This window comes from Saccopteryx leptura, chromosome 4, assembly GCF_036850995.1.
Source record: "Saccopteryx leptura isolate mSacLep1 chromosome 4, mSacLep1_pri_phased_curated, whole genome shotgun sequence".
Classification (NCBI taxonomy): domain Eukaryota; kingdom Metazoa; phylum Chordata; class Mammalia; order Chiroptera; family Emballonuridae; genus Saccopteryx; species Saccopteryx leptura.
Window position 1 is genome coordinate 72570846 of NC_089506.1, and position 26629 is coordinate 72597474.

Below are 26629 nucleotides of genomic sequence, written 5' to 3' on the forward strand. Positions count from 1 at the left end.
TCTAAAAGAATTAGAAAAAGAACAGCAAATAAAGCCCAAATGTAGTAGAAGGAAGGAAATAATAAAGATCAGAGCAGAAATAAATGACATAGAGGCTAAAGAAACAATACAGAGGATAATGAAACTAGGAGCTGGTTCTTTGAAAAGGTAAACAAGATTGATGAACCTTTAAGTAGACTCACCAAGAAAAAGAAAGAGAGGACTCAAATAAATAAAATTAGAAATGAGAGAGGAGAAATAACAACTGACACAACAGAAATACAAAATATTGTAAGAAAATACTATGAAGAACTGTATGCCAAAAAACTAGACAACCTAGATGAAATGGACAAATTCCTTGAAACATACAATCTTCCAAAAATCAATCTGGAAGAATCAGAAAACCTAAACAGACCGATTACACCAAATGAGATCGAAACAGTTATCAAAAAACTCCCAACAAAGAAAAATCCAGGGCCCGATGGCTTCACAACAGAATTCTACCAAATATTCAAAGAAGAACTAACTCCTATCCTTCTCAAACTATTTCAAAAAATCCAAGAGGAAGGAAGACTTCCAAGCTCCTTTTATGAGGCGAGCATAATTCTGATTCCAAAACCAGGCAAAGACAACACAAAGAAAGAAAATTATAGGCCAATATCTCTGATGAATATAGATGCTAAAATCCTCAACAAAATATTAGCAAACCGGATCCAACAATATATGGAAAAAATCATACACCATGATCAAGTGGGATTTATTCTGGGGAGGCTAGGCTGGTACAATATTCGTAAATCAATCAATGTGATTCATCACATAAACAAAAAGAAGGAGAAAAACCATATGATAATTTCAATAGATGCAGAAAAAGCATTTGATAAAATCCAGCACCCATTCATGATCAAAACTCTCAGCAAAGTGGGAATACAGGGAACATACCTCAACATGATAAAAGCCATCTATGAGAAACCCACAGCCAACATCATACTCAATGGGCAAAAATTAAAAGCAATACCCTTAAGATCAGGAACAAGGCAGGGGTGCCCCCTTTCACCACTCTTATTTAACATAGTCCTGGAAGTCCTAGCCACAGCAATCAGACAAGAAGAAGAAATAAAAGGCATTCAAGTTGGAAAAGAAGAAGTAAAACTATCATTATTTGCAGATGATATGATATTGTATATAGAAAACCCTAAAGTCTCAGTCAAAAAACTACTGGACCTGATAAATAAATTCAGCAAAGTGGCAGGATATAAAATCAATGCTCAGAAATCAGAAGCATTTTTATACACCAACAATGAACAGTCAGAAAGAGAAATTAAGGAAACAATCCCCTTCACAATTACAACCAAAAAAATAAAGTACCTAGGAGTAAACTTAACCAAGGAGACTAAAGACTTGTACTCAGAAAATTACAAAGCATTGATAAAAGAAATCAAGGAAGATACAAACAAGTGGAAGCATATACCATGCTCATGGTTAGGAAGAATAAACATCATTAAAATGTCTATATTACCCAAAGCAATCTATAAATTCAATGCAATACCAATTAAAATACCAATGACATACTTCAAAGATATAGAACACATATTCCAAAAATTTATATGGAACCAAAAGAGGACACGAATAGCCTCAGCAATCTTAAAAAAGAAGAATAAAGTGGGAGGTATCACACTTCCTGATATCAAGTTATACTACAAGGCCGTTGTACTCAAAACAGCCTGGTACTGGCATAAGAACAGGCATATAGATCAATGGAACAGAACAGAGAACCCAGAAATAAACCCACAGCTCTATGGACAACTGATATTTGACAAAGGAGGTAAGGAAATACAATGGAGTAAAGACAGCCTCTTTAACAAATGGTGTTGGGAAAATTGGACAGCTACCTGCAAAAAAATGAAAATAGATCACCAGCTTACACCACTCACAAAAATAAACTCAAAATGGATAAAAGACTTAAATGTAGGCCGTGAAACCATAAGCATCTTAGAAGAAAACATAGGCAGTAAGCTCTTCGACATCTCTCAGAGCAATATATTTGCTGATTTATCTCCATGGGGAAGTAAAATAAGAGACAGGATAAACAAATGGGACTATATCAAACTAAAAAGCTTTTGCACAGCTAAAGACAACAAGAACAGAATAAAAAGACAAACTACACAATGGGAGAATATATTTGACAATATGTCTGATAAGGGGTTAATAACCAAAATTTATAAAGAACTTGTAAAACTCAACACCAGGAAGACAAACAACCCAATCCAAAAATGGGCAAAAGAGATGAATAGACACTTCTCCAAAGAGGACATACAGATGGCCAATAGGCATATGAAAAAATGCTCAACATCACTAATCATTAGAGAAATGCAAATTAAAGCCACAATGAGATATCACCTCACACCAGTCAGAATGGCGCTTATCAACAAAACAACACAGAATAAGTGCTGGCGAGGATGTGGAGAAAAGGGAACCCTCCTGCACTGCTGGTGGGAATGCAGACTGGTGCAGCCACTGTGGAAAACAGTATGGAGATTCCTCAAAAATCTGAAAATCGAACTGCCTTTTGACCCAGCTATCCCACTTTTAGGAATATACCCCAAGGACACCATAGAACGGCTCGAAAAGGAGAAATGCACCCGCATGTTTGTGGCAGCATTGTTCACAATAGCGAAGATCTGGAAACAGCCCAAGTGTCCGTCAGAGGACGAGTGGATTAAAAAGCTTTGGTACATATATACTATGGAATACTACTCAGCCATAAGAAATGATGACATCGGATCATTTACAATAACATGGATGGACCTTGACAACATTATACGGAGTGAAATAAGTAAATCAGAAAAAAAAAAAAAACTAAGATGAATCCATACATAGAAGGGACATAAAAATGAGACTCAGAGACATGAACAAGAATGTGATGGCAACAGGGGCGGGAGGTTGGGGGAGGGGGGAGGGGGTGAAGAAGGAGAGAGGGGTTAGGGGAGGGGAGGGGCACAAAGAAAACCAGATAGAAGGTGACAGAAGACAATTTAACTTTGGGGGAGGGGTTTACAGCACAATCAAATGTCAAAATAATCTAGAGATATTTTCTCTCAACATATGTACCCTGATTTATCAATGTCACTGCATTAAATTTAATAAAATAAATAAATAAATAAATAAACCAGGTACTATTATTTTTAAATATCTTAAATATATTAATTTATGTATTACCTATGAAAATTAATACTTCTTTTTTTTTTAATAGAAGTTGGTTCTTCTCTCTTGAGACATCCATCTCCTGAGCTTTCCCGGCTAATCTCAGCCCACAGCTCTCTTTCCAAAGGAGAACGAAATTTCCAATGGCCAGTTTTGGCTTTTGTTATACAGCATCATGATCTAGAAGGTCTTGAAATAGCAATGAAACAAGCATTAAGGAAATCAGCTTGTCGAGTTTTTGCTATGGAGGTATGAATACATCAGTGAGGTTATTGATCATACAAATCATATGATGATTTTATTTAATGATGTCACCATTCTACCAAATAGAAATTTCAACAAATTAAGAGACATTAGCCAATTGAAAATATCAAGTTTCTCATCAAAGCTAAACTCTTAAGTGTATAAATAGAAAATGAATTTAGTTTCATATTTAAGCATTCTAAATAAGTTTATTTCTGCATTGCTTTATTATTTGAATCCTTTTATCTTTTTTAAAAAGCTTTTTGTCATCACAATGTTATTTCAGTTAGAGTGATCATGAAAAGGAGATAAATAAGGCCTTTGAATTATAAATTTAGCAATTATAATTATCTAAGTCTTCTCTGGAAATTATAGGATTGCTGTGTATTATAGAGTTATATATGGTAATTTTTTTTCTTTATTATTGGTATGATAACTTACCACTTTATTGATGGGAGCAATATAAATATATTTAAGTAAATGTTAGCTTGTGTAGAGCTTGAAAAATATTCCGTATTTGAACTTAATGCAAGTTAGAGAATAATCTGCTTGAGTAAATTAATACAAGACAAACTTTTGAAATAAAACATGGTTTGAAAAAGTATTCTGGGGCACTGGCCAGTGGCTCAGTGAATAGAGCCTCAGCCTGGCATATGGACATCTTGGGTTCGATTGCTGGTCAGGACACACAGGAGAAGCAACCATCTACTTCTCCCCTCCACCCAATCCCCCTTCTCTCCCTCTTCCCCTTCCTTAGCCAGGGACTTGATCAGATGGAGCACATCAACCTCAGGTGCTAAAAATAGCTTGGTACTCGAGCATCAGCCCCAAATGGGGTTGCTGGGTGGATCCCACTCAGTGCACATGCGGGAGTCTGCCTCACTATCTCCCCTCCTCTCACCTTAAAAAAAATGGATTTGGGCAATGCATTTTATAAATATTATTTTTCCTGTTATTATATGCTCAAGGTGGATGAACCTGTGCTAAAGCCAGGAACCTTAGGGTTTTGAACTTGGTTACCCCAGGTCAATGCTCTATCCACTGTGCCACCACCAGTCAGGCCCTATTATTATGTTCTTTAAAATTAGTACCAAAATTAGTGACTTTTTCAAGTTCAGTGTGCTTTCAGTGAAATGAAGGTTAGACTTCTAGTATCTTTTCTTGAAACACTTAGTCTGAGGATACTCTGTTTCTGAATAAGAAAAGCCTTTAATTTTTTACTCGTATACGTTCTTTGGTGACTCATTTAACCATTATTTATTTAGGCTTTCAATTGGCTTCTGTGCAATGTCATCCAAACAACTTCTCTCCATGATATTCTATGGCATTTTGTGGCATCATTGACTCCTGCTCCAGTGGAACCTGAGGAAGAAGAGGATGAGGAAAATAAAACAAACAAAGAAAATGCAGAACAAGTAAGTGAAATTTTTTGTTTTTTTAATTGTCTATAGTTTCATAGAAGAGTAGAAACACCGTCAGATAATATAATAATTTGCAAGAAGTCATGCACTGCTGTTATATAACCTAAAGGCAAGAATAAAATTTCAATGCTGTGAGCAGCAAATTATACTTAGTGATAGTTTTCTCTCTAGCAAAAATGCTATCAGTCAATTCTTATTTCTCACTAAACATCATTGTCATTAAGCAGTCAACTGAAAGATTACTATTATAGTTCAATATTAGATAAACAGGGCAATATTATTACACTGAAGATCTCTCTACTTTACAACAATGCTGTAGGGTACCAGCATTGATACTGTATAGGGACATGAAATTCAGATAGATACATTTGTTTGGCTGGAAGGGACTTTGATGTTATTAGAGACAGCCTATATAATGGAAAAGTATTGAACCTAGGGCACTGAAAAGCCTGGGTTGCAACTCCGTTTTTACCTCTGAGCTTCATTTCCATGGCTGGCATAAAATTACAGACTAAATCCTTCATTTAAAAGACAAAAACTGTCAGCCCTGGCTGGTTGGCTCAGCAGTAGAGCATCGGCCTGGCGTGTGGAAGTCCCAGCCAGGGCACACAGGAGAAGCGCCCATCTTCTTCTCCATCCTTCCTCCTCTCCTTTCTCTCTATCTCTCTCTTCCCCTCCTGCAGCCACGGCTCCATTGGAGCAAAGTTGGCCCAGGCACTGAGGATGGCTCTATGGCCTGCCTCATGCGCTAGAATGGCTCCGGTTGCAATGGAGCAACTCCCCAGTTAGGCAGAGTTGGGCAACTCCCCATCGTCCCCTGGTGGGCATGCCAGGTGGATCCCGGTCAGGTGCATGTGGTAGTCTGTCTCTCTGCCTCCCCACTTCTCACTTCAGAAAAGTACAAAAAAAATAAACTAAATAAAAAATAAAAGACCAAAACTGTCAAAATAGAAAAAAACCCAAGAGCTAGATGTTTTTATAAGTATCACATCTAAAGCAATGATCCAGGAAGATTATAAGTAGATGGTAAGAAAGAGATATACTGGATAAATACCAACCAAAATAAAGTTGGCACAGCTATTTTAACATCAGAAAAATTTATGAAGAAGGATAAAGAGGCTCTCTATAAGAAGATAAAGGATTAATTTGAGCATGTATGTACCTAATAATAAAGTCTTTAAAAAGTAAGTAAAAATTGACAGAACTCAAGGGGGGGGGGGCATGAAATTATCACACACCTATAACAGCTTTCTCTCCCTGCATAACTAACTGCCCCAAAACTCATTGTTTTAAAACAACTTCCCTTTGGGTCTGCAATCTGGGTAAGGCTCAAATGAGAGGGTTGGCTCATTTCTGCATGTACATATACATTCACCCCGATGTTTTTTGTGAGTACACCAGAATAGATATTTTTATGTGGTATTCATTTGTTCACTGGTTTTCTTTATGAGTAACCTTATCACTTTTTCCCTAAAAATAATACAAATATAATTAGTGAATCTTAATGTATGTTTTGGATTTGGTTTGGTTTTATTGTTTACATTTATGTTATGCAAGTATCTTGAAAGTATACATAATACTCTTAAGTATACAGTAGATTCTTTTGTGGGGGAAATTCCTTCAAACACACAGACTGATCACCTTACTTTTGATTTCTGTCTTAGGAGAAAGATACAAGAGTATGTGAACATCCACTCTCGGATATAGTGATTGCAGGTGAAGCTGCTCACCCTTTACCGCACACATTTCACCGCTTACTTCAGACCATCTCCGACCTTATGATGTCTCTCCCCAGTGGCAGTTCATTACAGCAGATGGCCCTGAGGTAATTTATATCTAGGTATTCTAGGTACAGTGGAGAAGAGATTTTTGGTGTATTCAAAGTTCAGAATGCTTGGAAGGCCTCTTTGAATAACAGTAAGATACAAAGAATCCCTACATTATATGAATGGTGTGTCTCTCATTCTGTCATAATTTAAAATTGTCCCTCTTTTTAGCTCACACCTGTGTTTGCACTGTAAAATATGGATAACATACTTCTTAGTGCTCTGAATCATCAGTCTATAACAGTCTTTCTCACTTTTCCCGCTCTCCTAACCCACATCAATTGTCTGAGTACTGCCTCAGAGTAGAATCTTAAATATCACAGAAAGGGAGAGGGGTAATGAAATCTCAAAAACAGAAAAATAGGACTTTAAATTGAAAAGAATCTTAAGAACAATGGAGCCCAGTTATATACAACCAGTTTTAAAACTACATTGAAGTGCATCACCTCCTTTTAAGTCCAAACCTACTGAAATTGTAACATTTACATAGTGAACCTTGTGATCAGATCCATATATACTAGAGACTAACATGTAAATAAACCCTCCATTGATTTGTTTAAAGACTCCATCGATTTAAGAAAGAGGAGAGAGAGAGAGAGAAGGGGTGGGGGCAGGAACAGGAAGCATCAACACATAATAGTTGCTTCTCATATGTGCCTTGACCAGGCAAGCCTGGGGTTTTGAACTGGCAACCTCAGCATCCCAGGTCAACGCTTTATCCACTGTGCCACCACAGGTCAGGCCTCCATTGATTTTTTATAAGAGATAGATTGATGGAGTGATTTTGGCTACCTACACCCCTAATGGGTAAGACCAACAGAGGGGAGATTTTGTTTCCTCCTCAAAAGATTTTTGAAGTACAAGATGTTACACTCTGATGAATTAGTATAGAATTGTAAAACTGATAAATTTGTGTCATAGTTCAGGTAACAGTTGTCTACAAAACTGGTTTATTATCTTTTTGCTTCTGTATCCTTGATCTTCATATATCCAGTTTTTCTATATTTAAAATAAGTGAACTTTCCTTAGAACTTGCCTCATTTTTTTTCTTAGAAATTACCTTTATTTTTTTAAAACCAAGAGATGTTTGTTCCATGAAATTTTTAAATTTCTATTTTTACCTAGATCATTAAGATTGCTTGAAATGTTAGAATTTCTTAGACATTCCTGAAAATTTTATTTTATATATTCTTTATGGCTTTTTAGATGCTGGAGTCTGAAATTCAAGCAATCTGATCACCAGTTTCTCCATCAGAGCAACGTCTTTCATCACATTAACAATATTTTGTCAAAATCAGATGATGGAGACAGTGAAGAAAGTTTTAGCATCAGTATACAGTCTGGCTTTGAAGCTATGAGTCAGGTCAGTCATTTAACAGCTGATCCTATTAATATTCAACAGTGTATTAAAGGAAAAACTGAAAGTTACTTCTAAACAATTTCATTTTTTTATTCCTCATCTCATGTCTGTGTTATTATTATGGGAGATTTTCATTTTGAGTATTATAATTACTTATATTTGTTTCTGGTAGGAATTATGCATAGTAATGTGCCTAAAGGACTTAACCAGTATTGTTGACATAAAAACTTCAAGCCGGCCTGCCATGATTGGCAGTTTGACAGATGGTTCCACAGAAACATTTTGGGAATCAGGAGATGAAGATAAAAACAAAACTAAGAACATCACTATCAACTGTGTAAAGGGAATCAATGCTCGCTATGTATCTGTTCACGTGGACAATTCCCGAGATCTTGGGGTAAGAAAGGAAACAATTTGTAGCTCATTAGTTCTTCCCAGACAGTTAATAATCATTTCTGAGTTTAGCAAAAAGATGGACCTCACCAACCAAATAATACTTTATATTTACCAAAGAAATCATAGGTCTAAAAACATATTAATATGACTAGAGGCACTGTGGAATACCAATTCTAAAAAAGAGGTCTTATTACAAATATAGCATGGCCGCAATTAAGCAAAATAGATGTCTTCTCTACACTTTTCTACCTGCATGCCCTTGTTTAATCTATTCCCTTAGTCTGGAAGTCATCCCATTAAACTCTCTCTCATATTTCCCCACATCTCTAAGATCTAGCAGAGAAATTCTCTCCCAGTACCTCCCTATAAAAAAGTACTCTTTCCCTTCTCTGAGATCTTTATAGTACTCTGATGGTGCTTAATACATTTTGACCTATACTATAATTAGTTTTCTAAATCTTACCCCCAGCTGTCATGGAGGGAGTGAGGGTAGGTCCTGGACTAACCTAAGTAATCATAATTTATATTCTACCCAGCCCTAGCCTGTCTGTCCACATATTTCAAATGAATTAAGCACTTTTTAAAAAGCACTAAACAAAGGGAAAAGATTTCTATTTGAGTTTCAAGAACCAAGAAGAAAGTACCACTGCCAAATCCCCAGACTTCTACCCCCATTCCTAAGAAGGATATTTCTTAGAAGTATTTTCCTCAAAATGGATGTGGCTTGTTAGCGGATACAGAGCTGATAAATCTCCTTGGATCACTGCCAGGCTGCTCCTATCCTATTTGCATATCTCCTTTTCCAGGAACAGCCAGATTGGTGGGGTTCGATCTCAGAGAATCTGGATGGAATATACCAACACAGTAGTCCAGTCTGCAGTCAGGGTATTCTTTACCATCCTTACCCACCCCCAATTCCTATTCATCAGTGCAGTTCTTCCCTGGAGTTGAGTAAGAAAAAGGGGCTTAGCTAATGTATTATGAGATAATTAAAATTTTTTGCCATTTAGAGGAGATAATCTTAACTATTCATTTTTATTTATTTATTTATTATTATTATTTTTTTGTATTTTTCTGAAGCTGGAAACGGGGAGAGACAGACAGACTCCCGCATGCGCCCGACCGGGATACACCCCGCATGCCCACCAGGGGGCGACGCTCTGCCCACCAGGGGGCAATGCTCTGCCCCTCTGGGGCGTCGCTCTGTTGCGACCAGAGCCACTCTAGCGCCTGGGGCGGAGGCCAAGGAGCCATCCCCAGCACCCAGGCCATCTTTGCTCCAATGGAGCCTCGGCTGCGGGAGGGGAAGAGAGAGACAGAGAGGAAGGAGAGGGGGAGGGGTGGAGAAGCAGATGGGCGCTTCTCCTGTGTGCCCTGGCCGGGAATCGAACCCGGGACTTCTGCACGCCAGGCCGACGCTCTACCACTGAGCCAACCGGCCAGGGCCCTTAACTGTTCATTTTTAAAAGTTTCAGTAGGTAAGCTGATATCTGTCTGCTTTCCTTTTAAGAAATTCCCTCCAATACATGCATCCTTGAGGTTTATGTACCTCTGTGTTCCCAAGCCTGTCCACCAGACTGCCTTATAGACAGCATTTGTTAATTTGAACTTCCATCAGCCTAAAACACTTTAAATATGCAGCTCTCCCAAGAATTAATGTTAGTCTGTTTCTTGATGTTCTTTGCCTAAAATTTATTTAAACTTAAGGCCTGTGGCTCTATTGCCAGCATGACTATTTTCAGTACTGAAGAATATTGAACTTCACTGCTTGACACGTACTATATTTTGCATGTTAATGTTCCTTCCCTGCTTTGGCAAGGATCTTGAGAGGATAGAACCCATGATACTCATACATCCTTCTCCAGGTCCATGAGCCTGTCTGAGTACATTGTGACACTCACGAGTATTTGTTAGTTAAGCTAACTACCTTATTTTACTTGCAAAGTGATGAACTATATCAAGAGATGTAACAAGCGGAATTGTTGAAAGACTTATGATCAAGAGAATTTAAATGGTTAGACTTTGAGTAAAAAGGGGGAATGCCAAGCTACTTTCTCAGAGCCAAGGGAGAAAGGTTGATATGTGAGATTTAAGGTGTAATTTTGAGAATAAGAAATTACTGTAACAGTAGGAATTGTGATTTGTTGGATAATGGGGTGAGGTCAGTTAGGAAGGACCATAAAAGATAGAAAAGTTGATGTGATGTTGGTAGGCTGTAAGAAATCATTGGAAGTTCTGGAACCAGGAATATGATGTAATAACTATTTTGAATTGTCTGTTTTAGAATAAAGTTACTTCAATGACCTTCTTAAGTGGCAAAGCAGTAGAAGATTTGTGCAGGATAAAGCAGGTAATTAAAATTTTGCTATTAAATGTTTTGCTATTCAGTGAGAAATTTCTTCTCGATCTGCATGTTGAGTTCTAATTTTGGCATGCTACTCAAGTATAGAAAATCATCTACCATATTTCCTCATGTATAAGACACTCCCATGTATAAGATGCACCTTAATTTTGGGGCCTGAAATTTGAGAAGAAATGTATTCCATAAAGTTATTGAACTCGTTTTATTCATCATGAAATTCATACAACTCCTTATTGCTTCATTCTCAGTTCCATCTATGGCATCTGAAATGTCACACTTCTACAAGCACTGTATAAGACACACCCAGTTTTTAGACCCCAAATTTTTCGAAAAAAGGTGTGTCTTATACATGGCAAAATACGGTACTTAAAAAATGCTAAATCGATATGTGGTCCATATGCAAGAACAGAACAACCATTCCTGTACTAAACATCATACCCATTTTTACCCTAAATGATGTTCTCTAGTCAAGAGTAATTATAGTCCTCCACCCAATCTTGTGCTCCTCTACAAAGATTCAGAGTACCTTAAAATTTATCATAGATTGGATTCACAATTAACACCTTAATTCACCTAGACTTCAGATTAAAATGTAGACTGTTGTCCCATAGCCTGAAAATCTATCACTTAAAATACTGCAGCTACATTCAGGTGCAAGTGAATTTACAAACCAACATAGGTAACTGCATATCAAAAATGCTTATCTTTAAATGGCTTTAATATGAAGATGCACAAAACACATGCTGATCTTGTGTTTCTACCTATATTCGGTGTAGATAAAATATATTTATATAAATTATTTGTAATGGTTTCACTTCTATGACTTGTGCCTGGCATTTTAATTCTCAACTCCCATCACTTAGTGAGAATCCTTCACCTGTCAACCTTACTTTCTTCATCCGTGTAACAGCTACTACCATATTACTTATCCTCACAAAGTTTACGTAAGATAATCAGTGTGAAATTACCTAGTAAACTTTACTCTTGGTACAATTATTTGTAATTTCAACTAGCTGTTATTAGTGCTAAGTCTAGGACAATGATAAAATAGTGATACAGCTGTATCTGGTTTCTGTCCTTTTTCTGCTCTTCTAGGTTGATCTGGATTCCAGGCATATTGGTTGGGTAACAAGTGAACTCCCAGGAGGGGATAATCACATCATCAAAATTGAATTAAAGGGCCCAGAAAATACATTGAGAGTTCGACAAGTAAAGGTTTTAGGCTGGAAGGATGGCGAAAGCACAAAAATTGCTGGCCAGATTTCAGCCAGTGTGGCCCAGCAGAGGAACTGTGAAGCTGAGACTCTGCGAGTGTTCAGACTTATCACATCTCAAGTGAGTCTCCTTACTACATATTCCAACACAGGATATAGTATTTCAATAATAAGATCAAGAGAATTAATAAAATATTTTGTAGAACTTACTAGAGCTTGCTGGCTACAAAGGCCTATTTTTTTCGTATAGTCCTAAAATCCTGTATCTCATTTTACATTCATAATTCTGAAAATTTGTGGTATATAGAAGGAATAACATGAATAATATTAAAATGCCTGCAGATTCAGCAGATGGGTTCTGTACCTTTCACAGTGGTAATTCCTGCCATTAATTTCTTTTCACACCTCTGTCTTCTTCTTCAGGTATTTGGAAAACTCATCTCTGGAGATGCTGAACCTACACCTGAACAAGAGGAAAAAGTGTTGTTATCATCACCTGAAGGAGAGGAAAAAGTATACAATGTATTATTTGTATTCTAAAAATATTTATTTGCCTTTTTCATTTTCTTTTGTTCAGTGAAATAATCCATGTATTGCTATGTATTTTAATGTATATGTGATATTAGTTTATGTGCAGTTAATATTTTTTATTTTAATTATTAAGAAGATAAAGGAACTAACAAAAATTTATGATTTGTGTGTGATCAAGCTAGTATTTTAAGTAGCCACAAAATTTGCTCTGCACTTTGGACTGTTGTGTTCAAATGTTAATTTGTAAAATTAACTTCATTTACTCTGCTGTGTCCTATCAGTTATCTTCTCCTGCCATTTTATCTGTCCTCACAGTCCAGCCTAAAAATATTGTCTTCTCCGTGAACTTTAATTATGCTTTCCCCCAAGCAAAACGTAGTCTTCCTTCTGATAAATTTCATAGTAATCTCTTTGTGTCTCTAGGTTTCTCTCTTGCAATTTTTTCTTTTTACATGTTTTATCTCCTCTTCTTCCAAATCATAGTTTCTTAAACATCAAGAACATGTTTTGTTTGTGTTTGTATACACCATACCATAATCACCATGTGTTCAGTAAATTTTTATTAGAATAACTTTCTTATACTGTTCTTTCTTTTTTTTTTCTCCTGAAGTGAGAAAGCAGGGAGGCAGGGAGACAGACTCCTGCATGTCCCCGACTGGGATCCACCTGGCATGCCCATCAGGGGGTGATGCTTTGTTGCAACTGGAGCCATTCTAGCACCTGAGGCAGAGGTCATTGGGCCAACCTCAGTGCTCGAGCCAACTTTGCTCCAGTGGAGCCTTGGCTGCGGGAGGGGAAGAGAGAGACAGAGAGGAAGGAGAGGGGGAGGGGTAGAGAAGCAGATGGGCACTTCTCCTGTGTGCCCTGGATGTGAATCGAACCTGGGACATTCACACACCAAACTGACTCTACCGCTGAGCCAACCGGCCAGGGCCCTGTTCTTAAAATTTCTTCTAAAATGCAGTTGCTTTACTTAATTTGGGCTAACCTAAAGGGCCATACCTAAGAGGAAAATCTCATTTCCAAAAAAAGAACTCAACTCTCACTAGTTTCAATATTCTTGTGTCTTTAGATATTACAAATAATCACCCTGGCAGCCCTTTGAAGGATAATTTCAATGTTTTACCTCATCTAGCACTGTGCCTTCTGATGCAGTACTGTCTGAATCATCCACTTCTATCTGGGGTCTATAAAAAATAAGATTTCATAAATTCTGGTAATTATTTTCAGCATCTTTTGCAGATACCATTCGAAAGACTATAATACTATGTAACTACTCATTGAATCAACTGAATTTTATCAAAGACAACTTGGTGCATAAAAACCATGAGGGTCTCAAAAAAGCTTGCATTCAGTCTCAGAAAAGTCTCTATGTCCTTCAATAAATCAATGAGGATACTATATGGTATATAACCAACTTCTTAAATATATGAAAAAAAATTGCACAAGCTATAGGATTCCAGAGTACACTGGGATAGATTAATGTGCCCTGGAGTGATCAGGGAAGGCTTCTTGGGGGAATATTGGGCATGTGTTATACCTGAAAGAGAATGGACAAAAGTTAGATGAATAGAGAAGATGAGTTCTCGAGCTCATTGGAGAGGCTGGCCTAAGACTAGGAAAGTATATAGTGAGATTTTATTTTATAGTTGAATAAAAAAGATTATGCCAGCAGTTGAAGTAAAGTTTACCTACAAAATAATTCATCCTTTTCAACTGTATCATTTGGTGAATTTTGACCAATGTATATATACAACAGTGAAAACATCACTACAATCAAGTTTTAAAATACATGACCCCTAAAATTTCCCTCATGCTCCGTTGTAATCAGTCCCCTCATCTCATGCCTAGACCCTGTCAACCACTTTAGTGTAGTGTCTGAATTTTCTACCCATATTTTTATATTGGGTCTATATTGTTTTGGGGTTATAAAATTTCTTTTTATATTCAGTATATTTAGGCTATAGGTCCTTAACCAAGTATGTATGTTCAAATACCCTATTTTTTGCTTCATAAGACACACCTGACCATAAGACACACCTAGGGTTTTAAGGAGGAAAATAAGAAAAAAAATATTCTGAACCAGATGGTGTGTTAAAATATTTAATAAAATACCGATTTTTCACTCCATAAGATGCATGGGCATTTCCCCTTCCACTGTTTTTTTGTTTTGTTTTGTATTTTTCCGAAGTTAGAAACAGGGGTGAGGCAGACAGACTTCCACATGCACCCAACTGGGATCCACACGGCATGCCCACCAGGGGGTGATGCTCGGTCCATCTGGGGCATTGCTCTGCTGTGGCTGGAGCCATTCTAGTGCCTGAGGCGGAGGCCATGGAGCCGTCCTCATCATCCGGGCCAACTTTGCTCCAATGGAGCCTTGGCTGTGGGAGGGGAAGAGAGAGAGAGGGAAGAAGGAGGAGGGAAGGGTGGAGAAGCAGATGGGTGCTTCTCCTGTGTGCCCTGGCTGGGAATCGAACCGGGGACTTCCATGTGCCGGGCTGAAGCTCTACCGCTGAGCCAACCAGCCAGGGTCCCCCACACACACACTTAGAGAGGAAAAAAGTGCATCTTATGGAGCAAAATATACAGTACTTTCTGCTACTCTGAGGCTTATCTTTCAGAGAACAGAAGTTCTTAATTTTGATGAAGTCCGATTAATTTTTTTCTAAAGGACTCATTCATGATTTTTGTGTCTTATCTAAAATGTTAAGGTCACAAAGATTTTACCATGTTTTCGTCTAGAAACAGTTTTAGTTCTTTTGTTTAGAGCTATATACATTTTAAGTTAATTTTTCTGTAGTAAGGTTTGAGGTTCATAAATTTTACATACAGATGTCTAATGGTTCCACCACCATTTATTAAAAAGACTATACTTTAGCATTAATTAACTTACCATAAATATGTAGACCTATTTCTGTACTCTCTTCTGTTTTATTAAGATATATACACATATATATTTAAATCCATAAATAAAATAAGTTAATAAGTGTATTTTATAATAAACAATATGCCAATAAATTCAGCAAATTATGTGACATGGACAAATTACATGAAAGAACTACCAAATACCACTCAGGGCACATGCTTCCTGTATTTTTAAAAAATGACCAGATTCCCTCTGTTACATCCGTCTAAGACTCACTCTTGACGCTTGTCTCGTAAGTTCGACAATTATATTTAAAAATACCACAGTTTTTATGCCGGTCACATAATTTTATTTTGTGCATTTATCCGTCCCACCCTAAAGGCCGGTCCATGAAAATATTTTCTGACATTAAACCAGACCGTGGCTCAAAGAAGGTTGGGGACCACTGCTCTAACTGATTGAGCTAACTGGCTGGGGCTTCACTAAAGCTATTTTTAAAAAGCAAAGAAACACAACCTGAATTGTGAATAAAAGTATTGGTCTAGCCTGACCAGGCAGTGGCGTAGTGGATAGAGCATCAGACTTTGATGTGGAGAACCCAGGTTTGAAATCCTGAGGTCACTGACTTGAGCACAGGCTCATCTGGCTTGATCACGGGCTCACCAGCTTGAGCCCAGGGTTGCTGGCTTGAGCGTAGGATCATAGACATGACCCCATGGTCACTGTCTTGAGCCAAAGGTCACTGACTTGAAGCCCACAGTTGCTGGCTTGAGCAAGGGGTCATCACTTGCTCTGCTGTAACCTCCCCAGGCCCCCACTCCATCGAGGCACATATGAGAATGCAATCATGAACAATAAGAAACTGCAACAAAGAATTGATGCTTCTCATCTCTCTCCCTTCCTGTCTGTCCCTCTCTCTGACTCTGGGGGGGAAAAAAAGACGTTGATCTGGAAAGCTGAGAAGCTGAGGCACCAGTTTGAAACCTCAGGCTTCCTGGTCAAGGCACATGTGGGAGTTGATGTTTCCTGCTCCTCCCCTCCTCCTGTCTCCCTCTCTCTTTCTCTCCCCACTCTAAAAAATGAATTAAAAAAAAGCAAAGAAACACAAATATAAAGGAATTTAAAAAGTGAGATAAAAGTAACCTATTGTATAATCTCTCTAGTATTTTAAGTAGCAAAAATATTATTCTATAAATGTACTTTCTCTAATAGATACAGGAATATTCTTCTTGAGTGGGATTTGGTAATTCTTTTATGTAATTTGTCCCATTTCGCCTAACCTGCTGAATTTATTGGCAAAAATTCATAATATATCCTCTTTTTTTTAATATTAGTAGAATCTGTAGGGGCATATTTTCTTTTGTTATTATTTTATTTGTTGATTGATTTTAGAGAGAGAGAGAGAGGAAGGGGGAGAAAGGTAGGAAGGGTAGCATTCACTTGTTGCTCCACTGTGTATTCATTGGTTATTTCCCATGTGTTCCCTGACCAGAGATCGAACCTACAACCTAGGCATTTTAGGATGATACTCTAACTGGCCAGAAACTATTACTCTTTTCATCTGTTTGCTTTGTGTTTGATTTTTTTTTCTAGTTTTGTAATATCCAAACAGAGATCACAGACTTGAGACCTTTCTTTTCTCACATGAATTATGCTGTGAGTTTCTTCTAACCACTGCTCTAGTTGCGTGGCACAAATGTTTGATATGGTGTTTTCTTGTTTTGTTCTTTTTCATTCAGTTCAAAATATTTTCTGACTCCTGTTTAGATTTTTTTCTTTGACCCTTGGATAGATATTTAGAAGTGTCTTATATAACTTCTAGGTATTTGGGAATGTTCCTGATAGTTTTCTGTATTAATCTCTAGTTTAATTCTATTATAGTCAAAAATATATTTTATATAATTTCACTCCTTTTAAAATTGTTAAGATTTGATTTCTAGGTCATAATATGCTATATTTTAGTGAATGTCAATGTCAACTTGAAAAAATGTGAACTCTGTTTTTGTTCTGTGATGGGGTTCTATAAATGTTAGTTGAAGCTGGTTGATAGTTTTCTCGAGTCTTCAAGAGCCTTTAAGCATGAGAGTGGCTTGCCTCAGTTTTCTTACCTGTGAAATATGTATGTAGAATATGTATGCAGTTTTATCTTATGGGGTTGTTGTAAAGATTAAATAAGATTATTTTATATGATATCCAAATATACAAATATATATGTTATATATATTTGTATATCACTGTCATTTAGAAGAGTGTCATGTACATAATAAGCACTATAAAATTTCAGCCTTCACTTTTCTTATGAAATTTCTTTGATTACTGTTGGTATTAGAGTAGCTTAATTTATAGAGCTTTGTTGGACACTTTTTTTTTTAACCAAATGTCCAGGGATCTAGTCAATTTAGGGTCACTTTGAATCTATTTCTAAATTGTGAACATTAGTTCATATCGTACATTCAGTTGTTAGAAGAATTCAAGAAATTAGCAATTCAGTTGTTAGCAATTCAGGAAAATGAATAAATACCCAGAAGTATCATATGGTAGCTCTACTTTTAATTTTTTGAGAGATCTCTACACTGACTTCCATACTAGATGTACTGATTTATATTACCATCACCAACTGCGCACAAGGTTTTCTTTTTCTCCGCATCTTTGCCAATACCTGTTATTCTTGCCTTTTTTATTATAGCCATTCAAACAGGTGATATTTCATTGTGGTTTTGATTTGCATTTCTCTGATGATTAACGATGTAGACCAACTTTTCATGTACCTGTTGGGCATCTGTCTATATATCTTCTTTGGAAAAATGTTCAGATCTTCTACCCATTTTTCAATCAGTTTGTTTTTTTGCTGTTGAGTTTTTATGAGTTCTTTATATACTTTAGATATTATCCCTTTAACAAATAAAATGATTTGTGAATATTTTTTTCCATTTAGTAGGTTGCTTTTTCATTTTGTTGGTTTCCTTTTTTGTACAGAAGCTTTTTAGTTTGGTATAGTTCCATATGTTTATTTTTGATATCTTATAATGTCAAAAGTAAAAATTTTATTCAATGTACCTGCTTTTATTCCCCCTTTTCTATATAAAGGCAACATCAGATGCTGACCTGAAAGAACATATGGTTGGAATCATATTCAGCAGGAGTAAACTGACTAACTTACAAAAACAGGTTAGTTAATAGCTATTTCATTATCTTCATTAGTTTTTGTTTATTTTTAAGGTACAAAGTAATTTCCAAATTTTATAGAAGCTTTTTTTAAACTGATTCTTTTATAAGTCCTACAGGCTGTATCTGTATTTTTTTCTAGAGAAAAAGTACTGTATTGGCACACCTGCATCACTTTAAAGATTTGTTATGAATGCTATTATTTTAATTGATTTTAGAGAGAAAGGAAAGTAAGAGAAAGATTTGTTGTTTCAATGCTCACAAAAATTGGGGGATATTTCAAAATGAATATGAAGCAATAAAATATCCCCTAACTTTTGTGAGCAGTGTAGTTGTGCATCCATTGGTTGCTTCCTGTATGTGCCCTGACTGGGGATTGAACCCACAACCTTGGCATTTCAGAATGACGCTCTAACGAACTGAGCTATCAAGCCAGGGCCAAGTGTTAACTTTCTTACCTTGCTGTTCTTTGTTTTCTTTTTTCTTTTTTCTTTTTTTTTTTTCCTCTTTTTTTTTTTTAAGTGAGTGGAGATAGTGAGACAGACTCCCACATGCACCCTAACTGGGATCCACCCAGCAACCCCTGTCTGGGTCTGATGCTGAAATCAACCAAGCTCAAGCTGGTTTTACCACCTGAGACTGAAATGCTCAGACCATATCCTTAGTGCCAATTCTCGAACCAATGGAGCCACTGGCTGTGGAAGGGGAAGAAGGAGAGAAGGGAGAGAAGGAGGGGGAGGGAAGCAGATGGTGGCTTCTCTTATGACTGGAAATTAAACCCAGGACATCCCTATGCAGGGCTGATGCTCTATCTACTAAGCCAGGTGGCCAGTGCGATTATTTCTTATTTTCAGGTAGATTGTTTTATTTTGGTGTCAAATGCCCAACTATATCAGGTTTCATTTGCATTTCCTATGTTCCTTTACCCACATTTTTCTGTTTGTTGGTTGATTTATTTTTATTTTTATGAGCAATTAAGTTAACTAAACCAATGTTAATATTTTTAATTATATGGAGATTGGAAATTAGCACTACACTATTCATATAATAGAGTGCCTAAATAACTTAAAAATAGCCCTTCAAAAGTCAAGTAAAATACTGGTTTTAAATTAGCCCATTATTTGAACTTTCAACACCATTAAATCTTTTAAATAAATTACATAAATTTATTTATGCTTGTATCTTTTTTTTTTTTTTTTTTTTTCATTTTTCTGAAGCTGGAAACAGGGAGAGACAGTCAGACAGACTCCCGCATGCGCCCGACCGGGATCCACCCGGCCCGCCCACCATGGGGCGACGCTCTGCCCACCAGGGGGGCGATGCTCTGCCCATCCTGGGCGTCGCCATATTGCGACCAGAGCCACTCTAGCGCCTGGGGCAGAGGCCAAGGAGCCATCCCCAGCGCCCGCCCCGGCCATCTTTGCTCCAATGGAGCCTTGGCTGCGGGAGGGGAAGAGAGAGACAGAGAGGAAAGCGCGGCGGAGGGGTGGAGAAGCAAATGGGCGCTTCTCCTGTGTGCCCTGGCCGGGAATCGAACCCGGGTTCTCCGCACGCTAGGCCGACGCTCTACCGCTGAGCCAACCAGCCAGGGCTGCTTGTATCTTTTTTAACAGCTTTTGTTGAATCTTATATGCTACCATTTGTAAAATGAGCTGTTATTTTATATCACTGTGAAAGCAAATTTGCTGCCAATTAAGTTGTGAATGCCACCAATTATGAAGCACATTAGGATTTCCTGGCCGGTGGACTTAGTATAGACCATCGACCCAGTGTGTGGATGTCTTGGGTTCAATTCCTGGTCAGGGCACACAAGAGAAATGCCCATCTGCCTCACCATGACTCCCTCTCTCACGTCTTTCTCTCTCTTTCTTCTCTCTCTCTCTCTTCTCTTTCTCTCTCTTTCTCTTCTCCCCTCCTGAAGCCATGGCTCAGTTAGAACGAGTTGGCCCAAGTGCTGAGGATGGTTCCATGACCTCCGCCTCAGTTGCTAGAATGGCTCTAGTTGCAATGGAGCAAGGGCCTCAGATGTGCAGAGCATCGCCCCCTACTGGGCTTGCCGGGTTGATCCTGGTCTGGGCACATGCAGGAGTCTGTCTCTGCCTCCCTTCCTCTCACTAAATAAAAAAATAAACTACATTAGGAATTGACATGTTACAATAGAGGGAAATATGCCTCAGAAGTGATAAAATATGGTGATTTGTTTTTGATATCTTAAACTTCAGGTAACTTGTATATAGGTAGATTCTAAGTAGTAGTTGATTTAAATATTTAGATTTTTAATCATGGTTCCCCTAATTTTCCTTAATTATGTTTAAAGGTAAATTGAGAGAATGGTATGATGTAGAATTAACTAGGAGGTATTAGGTTGAGTATCAACTAATATTCTTGTATTTTTAAAAAAATTAGTAGTAGTCAGACTTACAAATATGTTTTTATATTTTCTTTATGTTGCTATGTCACCATAGGTATGTGCTCACATAGTCCAGGCTATTCGCATGGAAGCTACCAGAGTTCGTGAAGAATGGGAACATGCCATATCAAGCAAAGAAAATGCCAATTCTCAACCCAATGATGAAGATGCCTCTTCTGATGCTTACTGCTTTGAGCTGCTCTCTATGGTTTTAGCCTTGAGTGGCTCTAATGTAGGCCGGCAATATCTGGCTCAGCAGCTGACTCTGCTCCAGGATCTCTTCTCTCTTCTTCACACAGCATCTCCTCGAGTCCAGAGACAGGTGACTAGTCATACCACTTACCTTTTGATTTATTTTGTTACTTGAAACATTGTTAAAAATTGAACTAGTAAAGTGTAGGACCTTAATTATTGATTTTTGTTTTGTTATGTTTTAGGTCTTGGATTGTCTTTTGACTCCTTGTAATAAGAATATGGAAGAGCAAAATATAGTTTATTTTACTAATGTAGTATTGTGATATGAGTATTCTGGCTACTGATTGTCTTATTACCCTAAGATCTGTAATTTAATTTTTCCTTAATCCAGACCAAATAAAGGTGTTTTTTTTCTTGCTGTCCTAAAGTAGTAATCACCACTTGGAAAATTAAAAATAGTGTTTAAGTCATATTTCAGTCTTTTTCAAAGCTTTGAAATCATAGAATGGCAACTGGTTTTATTTCAAAAGAAGAAGAATCCTGACCAGGCAATGGCACAGTGGATAGAGCGTTAGACTGGGACGCAGAGGACCCAGGTTTGAAACCCCAAGGTTAGCAGCTTGAGAGAAAGCTCATCTGACTTGAGTGTAGACTCACCAACTTAAGTGTGGGGTTGCTGACTTGAATGTGGGATCATAGACATGATCCCAGGGTCACTGGCTTGAGAAAGGGGTCACTCACTCAGCTATGGCCCCAGGTCAAGGCTCATATGAGAAAGCTGTCAGTGAACAACTAAGGTGCTGCAATGAAGAATTGATGCTTCTCATCTCTTTCCTGTCCTATCTGTCCCTATCTGTCCCTCTCTGTCTCTTTTTCTCTGTCTCTGTTACAAAAAAAAACAAAAAGAAAAAGAAAACTTGAAAACACCAATCTTTAAATGGAATTCTTTACTTTCATATTTTTTTTTACCAGGTAACCTCCTTATTAAGACGAGTTTTGCCTGAAGTGACCCCTAATCGTCTAGCCAGCATCATAGGAGTGAAATCCCTCCCCCCAGCAGATATCAGTGATATCATTCACTCAACAGAGAAAGGAGATTGGAATAAGCTAGGTATCTTGGACATGTTTCTAGGATGCATTGCCAAAGCACTTACAGTACAGCTAAAAGCCAAAGGAACCACCATCACAGGAACAGCTGGCACCACCGTGGGCAAAGGAGTGACAACAGTTACGCTTCCAATGATTTTCAATTCCAGGTTGGTCATTGCAGATGTTTTTGTACTAAAATAGAACAGAACAAGCTACTGTTTGGAGAATTAATATGTAATGTCAAGTTACACCTTATTTGCTTATTCAACAAACTGAAGCCAAAAATGACTGATCTGTATATAAAAAAGAGTGCTATATATAACAAAAGTGTCATTTTGGATTAGTGGGAAAAGGAGTGTGCTAAATATATGACCTTGGTATACTTCCCAGGTAGAAAAACAATTATAGGGCCCTTATTTCATAGCATATACAAAAATAAGCTTGATACCAGTTAAAGCTTTATATATATTTATTTTAAAATTCTACAAGGACATACCAGAGAAGAATATTTTTGTAAGCTTCAATTTGGGAAGTTCTCCTTAAACAAAACACAGAATCTAGAAGTCAGAAAGGAAAAGATTCACGCATTTGGCAACGTAAAAATGACAATTAGGCCCTGGCCATTAGCTCAGTTGGTTAGGGTGTTGTCCCAAAATGAGAAGGTTGCAAGTTTGATCCTCTGTCAGGGCACACACACAGGACAATCAATGAATGCATGACAAAGTAGAACAACAAATGAATGCTTCCCTTACCCCTTCCCTCTCTTGCCCTTTCTCTCTGTCTCTCTAAAAATCAATCAGTAAATTAAAATTGAGCCCTTGCCAAATAGCTCAGTTGGTTGGAGCGTCGTCAGGAAGCACAGAGGTTGCCAATTCGATCCCTGGTCAGAGCGCATATGCAGGAACTGTTTGATGTTCCTGTCTCTCCTCTTCTTTCTCCTTGCCTCTCTCAAAAAAAAAGAAAAAAAAAATGGGGGGGGGGGGGAGGAAGGAAGGAAGAAAATTAACTGATAGTACTTTTAAAATATAAGCAACTGCCTGACCAGGCGGTGGCGCAGTGGATAAAGCGTCGGACTGGGATGCAGAGAACCCAGGTTCAAGACCTTGAGGTCACCAGCTTGAGCACGGGCTCATCTGGTTTGAGCAAAAGCTCACCAGCTTGAACTCAAGGTCGCTGGCTCAAGCAAGGGGTTACTTGGTCTGCTGTAGCCCACGGTCAAGGCACATACGAGAAAGCAATCAATGAACAACTAAGGTCTCGCAACGAAAAACTGATGATTGATGCTTCTCATCTCTCTCCGTTCCTGTCTGTCTGTCCCTGTCTATCCCTCTCTCTGACTCTCTGTTCCTGTAAAAAAATAAATAAATAAAATATAAGCAACTGACCTAGAAAAAATATTTAATACCTATATAGTGGACAGTCCATTATTAGGCATAATATGAGAAGAATGACTCAAAATCAATGAGAAAAAAACAAACAACTGGTAGATGACATGAAAACTTAGTTCAGAGTAGAAAAATTGTTAATGGCAGTAAACAAATGAAAAGACACTTTGCTGATAATCAGAGAAATGTAAATAAAACAGTAAGAAAATATCTTTTCATTGGCAGCATTATGAAGAAATAGGCATTTTTTTCAATGATATGTAAATTGTCATAGTCTTTTTGGATGTTAGTTCAATAGTATATCTACTATATTTAAAATATGCATATCCTTTGACCCACCAATTCTACTTATACAGCTGTTTCCATCAAAATTGTTCATACATGTGCACAAAGACATATGCAAGAATGTTTGTTTGTTCCAGAATTGCATGTTACAGCAAAAAATTAGGGACATGCTAGTAAAAGAGCTAATCCGTGATATTAAGCAAATAGCATCAGAATGTAAATCAGTATATAGCTTCCTTCTCCTCCGTAGACTTGCTAGGGGGGAAAGTTGCCAGCTGAACTCAACAGTGCCATGCTCAGTGATGTAGTTGACATATCTTGGTGCAAGCTCTTTATTACCTCTATGTGGACAAATAGTTTGTGGTCTATGGATATATTTTGAATAGCACGGTCCTAGAAGATGCATTCACAAATAATATGTAAACAAATATTTTAAAGGGAACACATATCAGAATAGCTACTCTCTTGATGTTGAAGACACAGATAATGGGTAATGAAATGTATTGATTAATTTTCTTTCAAAATGCTTTAATTGGATCATTTAAATAATTAGAATGCTGCATGTTGAAATAACAGTGTTCATCTTACTCATTTGTTAACTGTCACCGATAAGTTTGCAAATGCTGACTTTTCTTTGTAGTTACATTCGACGAGGTGAAAGTCATTGGTGGATGAAGGGCTCAACTCCTACCCAGATCTCTGAGATCATCATTAAACTTATTAAGGATATGGCAGCAGTAAGTTCCCATCTCCTGAACATTGTCAATAAAATGCAGTAGAAATCTTATTAACAAAACAAGCAGCTTATTCTACTGAATTAATTGGAGAAGTACATTAGTGTTATTTTGGTTTACTTAATGGCTCTGTTTAATTGGATAACTGTTGTACTATTTTTCTTTTCAGTTAGTTATAAATTTGTCCTTTAAGTTTTGTTCATTTCAAACTTCCCAGTTCATTTACTTGAGAAAGGTAACATAAGTCTTCCAAGACTTTAAAACTTAAAAAGAATAATAAGTATAACTCTGGCCAGTTGCCTTAGCAGTAGAGCGTCAGCCCCAGCATATGGAAGTACCGGGTTTGATTCCCAGCCAGGGCACATAGGAGAAGCACCCATCTGCTTCTCCACCCTTCCCCCTTTCTTCTCTCTTTATTTCTCTCTTCCCCTCCTGCAGCCAAGGCTCCATTGGAGCAAAGTTGGCCCGGGCACTGAGGATGGCTCCATGGCCTCCACCTCAGGCGCTAGAATGGCTCTGGTTGCAATGGAGCAACACTCCAGATGGGCAGAGCATCGCCCCCTGGAGGGCATGCCTGGTGGATCCCAGTTAGGGCACATGCAGGAATCTCTCTCTGCCTCCCCACTTCTCACTTCAGAAAAATTAAAAAAAAAAAAACTATATATTTGGAATCCTAAAAAATAGCCTGAGTCTGAAAACATAATGGAAATAAGGGGCTCCCCAAAGTAGACATTTCTCCTCTTCAATTCTCATGGTTTAGAAAACCTTTACTTGCCCTGGCTGCTTGGCTCAGTGGTAGAGCATCAGCTGGTGTATGTACCGGGTTCTAGTCTCAGTCAGGGCACACAGGAGAGGTGACCATCTGCTTCTCCACCCCTTCCCTGTCTCTTTCCCTCACTCTCTCCATCCCTCCCTCCCTCCCTCCTTCTCTCTCTTCCTCTCCCACAGCCATGGCTCTATTGGCTCGAGTGAGTTTGCCTTGGGTGCTGAGGATGGCTCAGTAGCCTCCACCTCAGGCACTAAATTTAAAAAAAAAAAGGCTCAGTTGCTGAGCAACGGAACAACGGCCCCAGATGGGTAGAGCTTGGTCCCCTGTTGGGCTTTCCAGGTGGATCCAAGTTGGGGCACATGTGGGAGTTTGTCTCTCTGCCTCCCCTCTTCTAAAAGTAAAAAATAAATAAAAAAAGAAAACCTTGACTCTCTTTTATTAATGTCCTACACCACTATCTTTAATTGTTGGTTTTGTGCAAAGATCTGACAGTGTGGAAGAAAGGGCATTACTTATCAGAGTGCGTTCCTCTTACGGAGTACTCCATAATGTTAAGTTTCCTTACATTTCTTTATTTCCAGAGGTCCAGCCTGAGAAGGGCAAGATACAGTGGATTATAGGTTCCTGAGAGGGGAGACTAGACAGCAGGCCATTTTGAAAGAGGAGAAATTTGAACTGCCCCTTAAAAGATTGATAGAATGTATATATGAGATGAGAGCAGATAATCTGGGGAAATTTGAAGTTCCTTCACTTTTCCCAACAGTATGGACATTTATTTCCTCAATCAAAGAAATGGAGAGAACTTTTTTTAGTTCTCAAATAGGCTTTCTCAACATGTTCATGGGATGGAAATATATATTTAAGAAAACGGTTTAGGAACACCTAAATTTTATAGTTGTTTAAAAGTGATGGTGATTGGTAAAAATCAAGTTAACAAATTAGGGTAGTGGTAATTTGAACCCATTTATGCTTTTAGGTTCCAGTGATAACTCACCTACAGCGATTAGTTTAACTGTATAAATTTCATGTTAAGTAACAAGGTTTCGTAATCAAAATCTCTCATAAAAACCTTAGTAACCTTCTTATGTTTTTATCAAAATGTAAAAGGAAATGCCCTTAAACTCTAAAGTATTGAGAACCTAATTTATTTTCTTTCCTTTAGTATTAAAATAGCAATTATTAGTTAAATTTTTCA

At 37.7% G+C, this 26629-nt stretch overlaps 1 protein-coding gene across 16 annotated transcripts in view; it reads left to right on the plus strand.

The window, feature by feature from the left end:
* The window catches only part of MYCBP2 (MYC binding protein 2), a 334178-nt gene that overhangs the window by 287627 nt on the left and 19922 nt on the right, over positions 1-26629 (plus strand). For 14 of the 16 annotated variants that reach the window (XM_066380737.1, XM_066380743.1, XM_066380736.1 and 11 more), the window contains 12 exons: positions 3230-3429; positions 4689-4838; positions 6509-6669; positions 7877-8033; positions 8203-8427; positions 10711-10776; positions 11884-12123; positions 12426-12524; positions 18490-18570; positions 21033-21299; positions 22145-22428; positions 24572-24668. In XM_066380737.1, the coding sequence (XP_066236834.1) occupies positions 3230-3429; positions 4689-4838; positions 6509-6669; positions 7877-8033; positions 8203-8427; positions 10711-10776; positions 11884-12123; positions 12426-12524; positions 18490-18570; positions 21033-21299; positions 22145-22428; positions 24572-24668 (2027 nt within the window). The remainder of the gene's footprint in view (positions 1-3229; positions 3430-4688; positions 4839-6508; positions 6670-7876; positions 8034-8202; positions 8428-10710; positions 10777-11883; positions 12124-12425; positions 12525-18489; positions 18571-21032; positions 21300-22144; positions 22429-24571; positions 24669-26629) is intronic. The other 2 variants (XM_066380739.1, XM_066380753.1) reach the window with 1 other exon arrangement.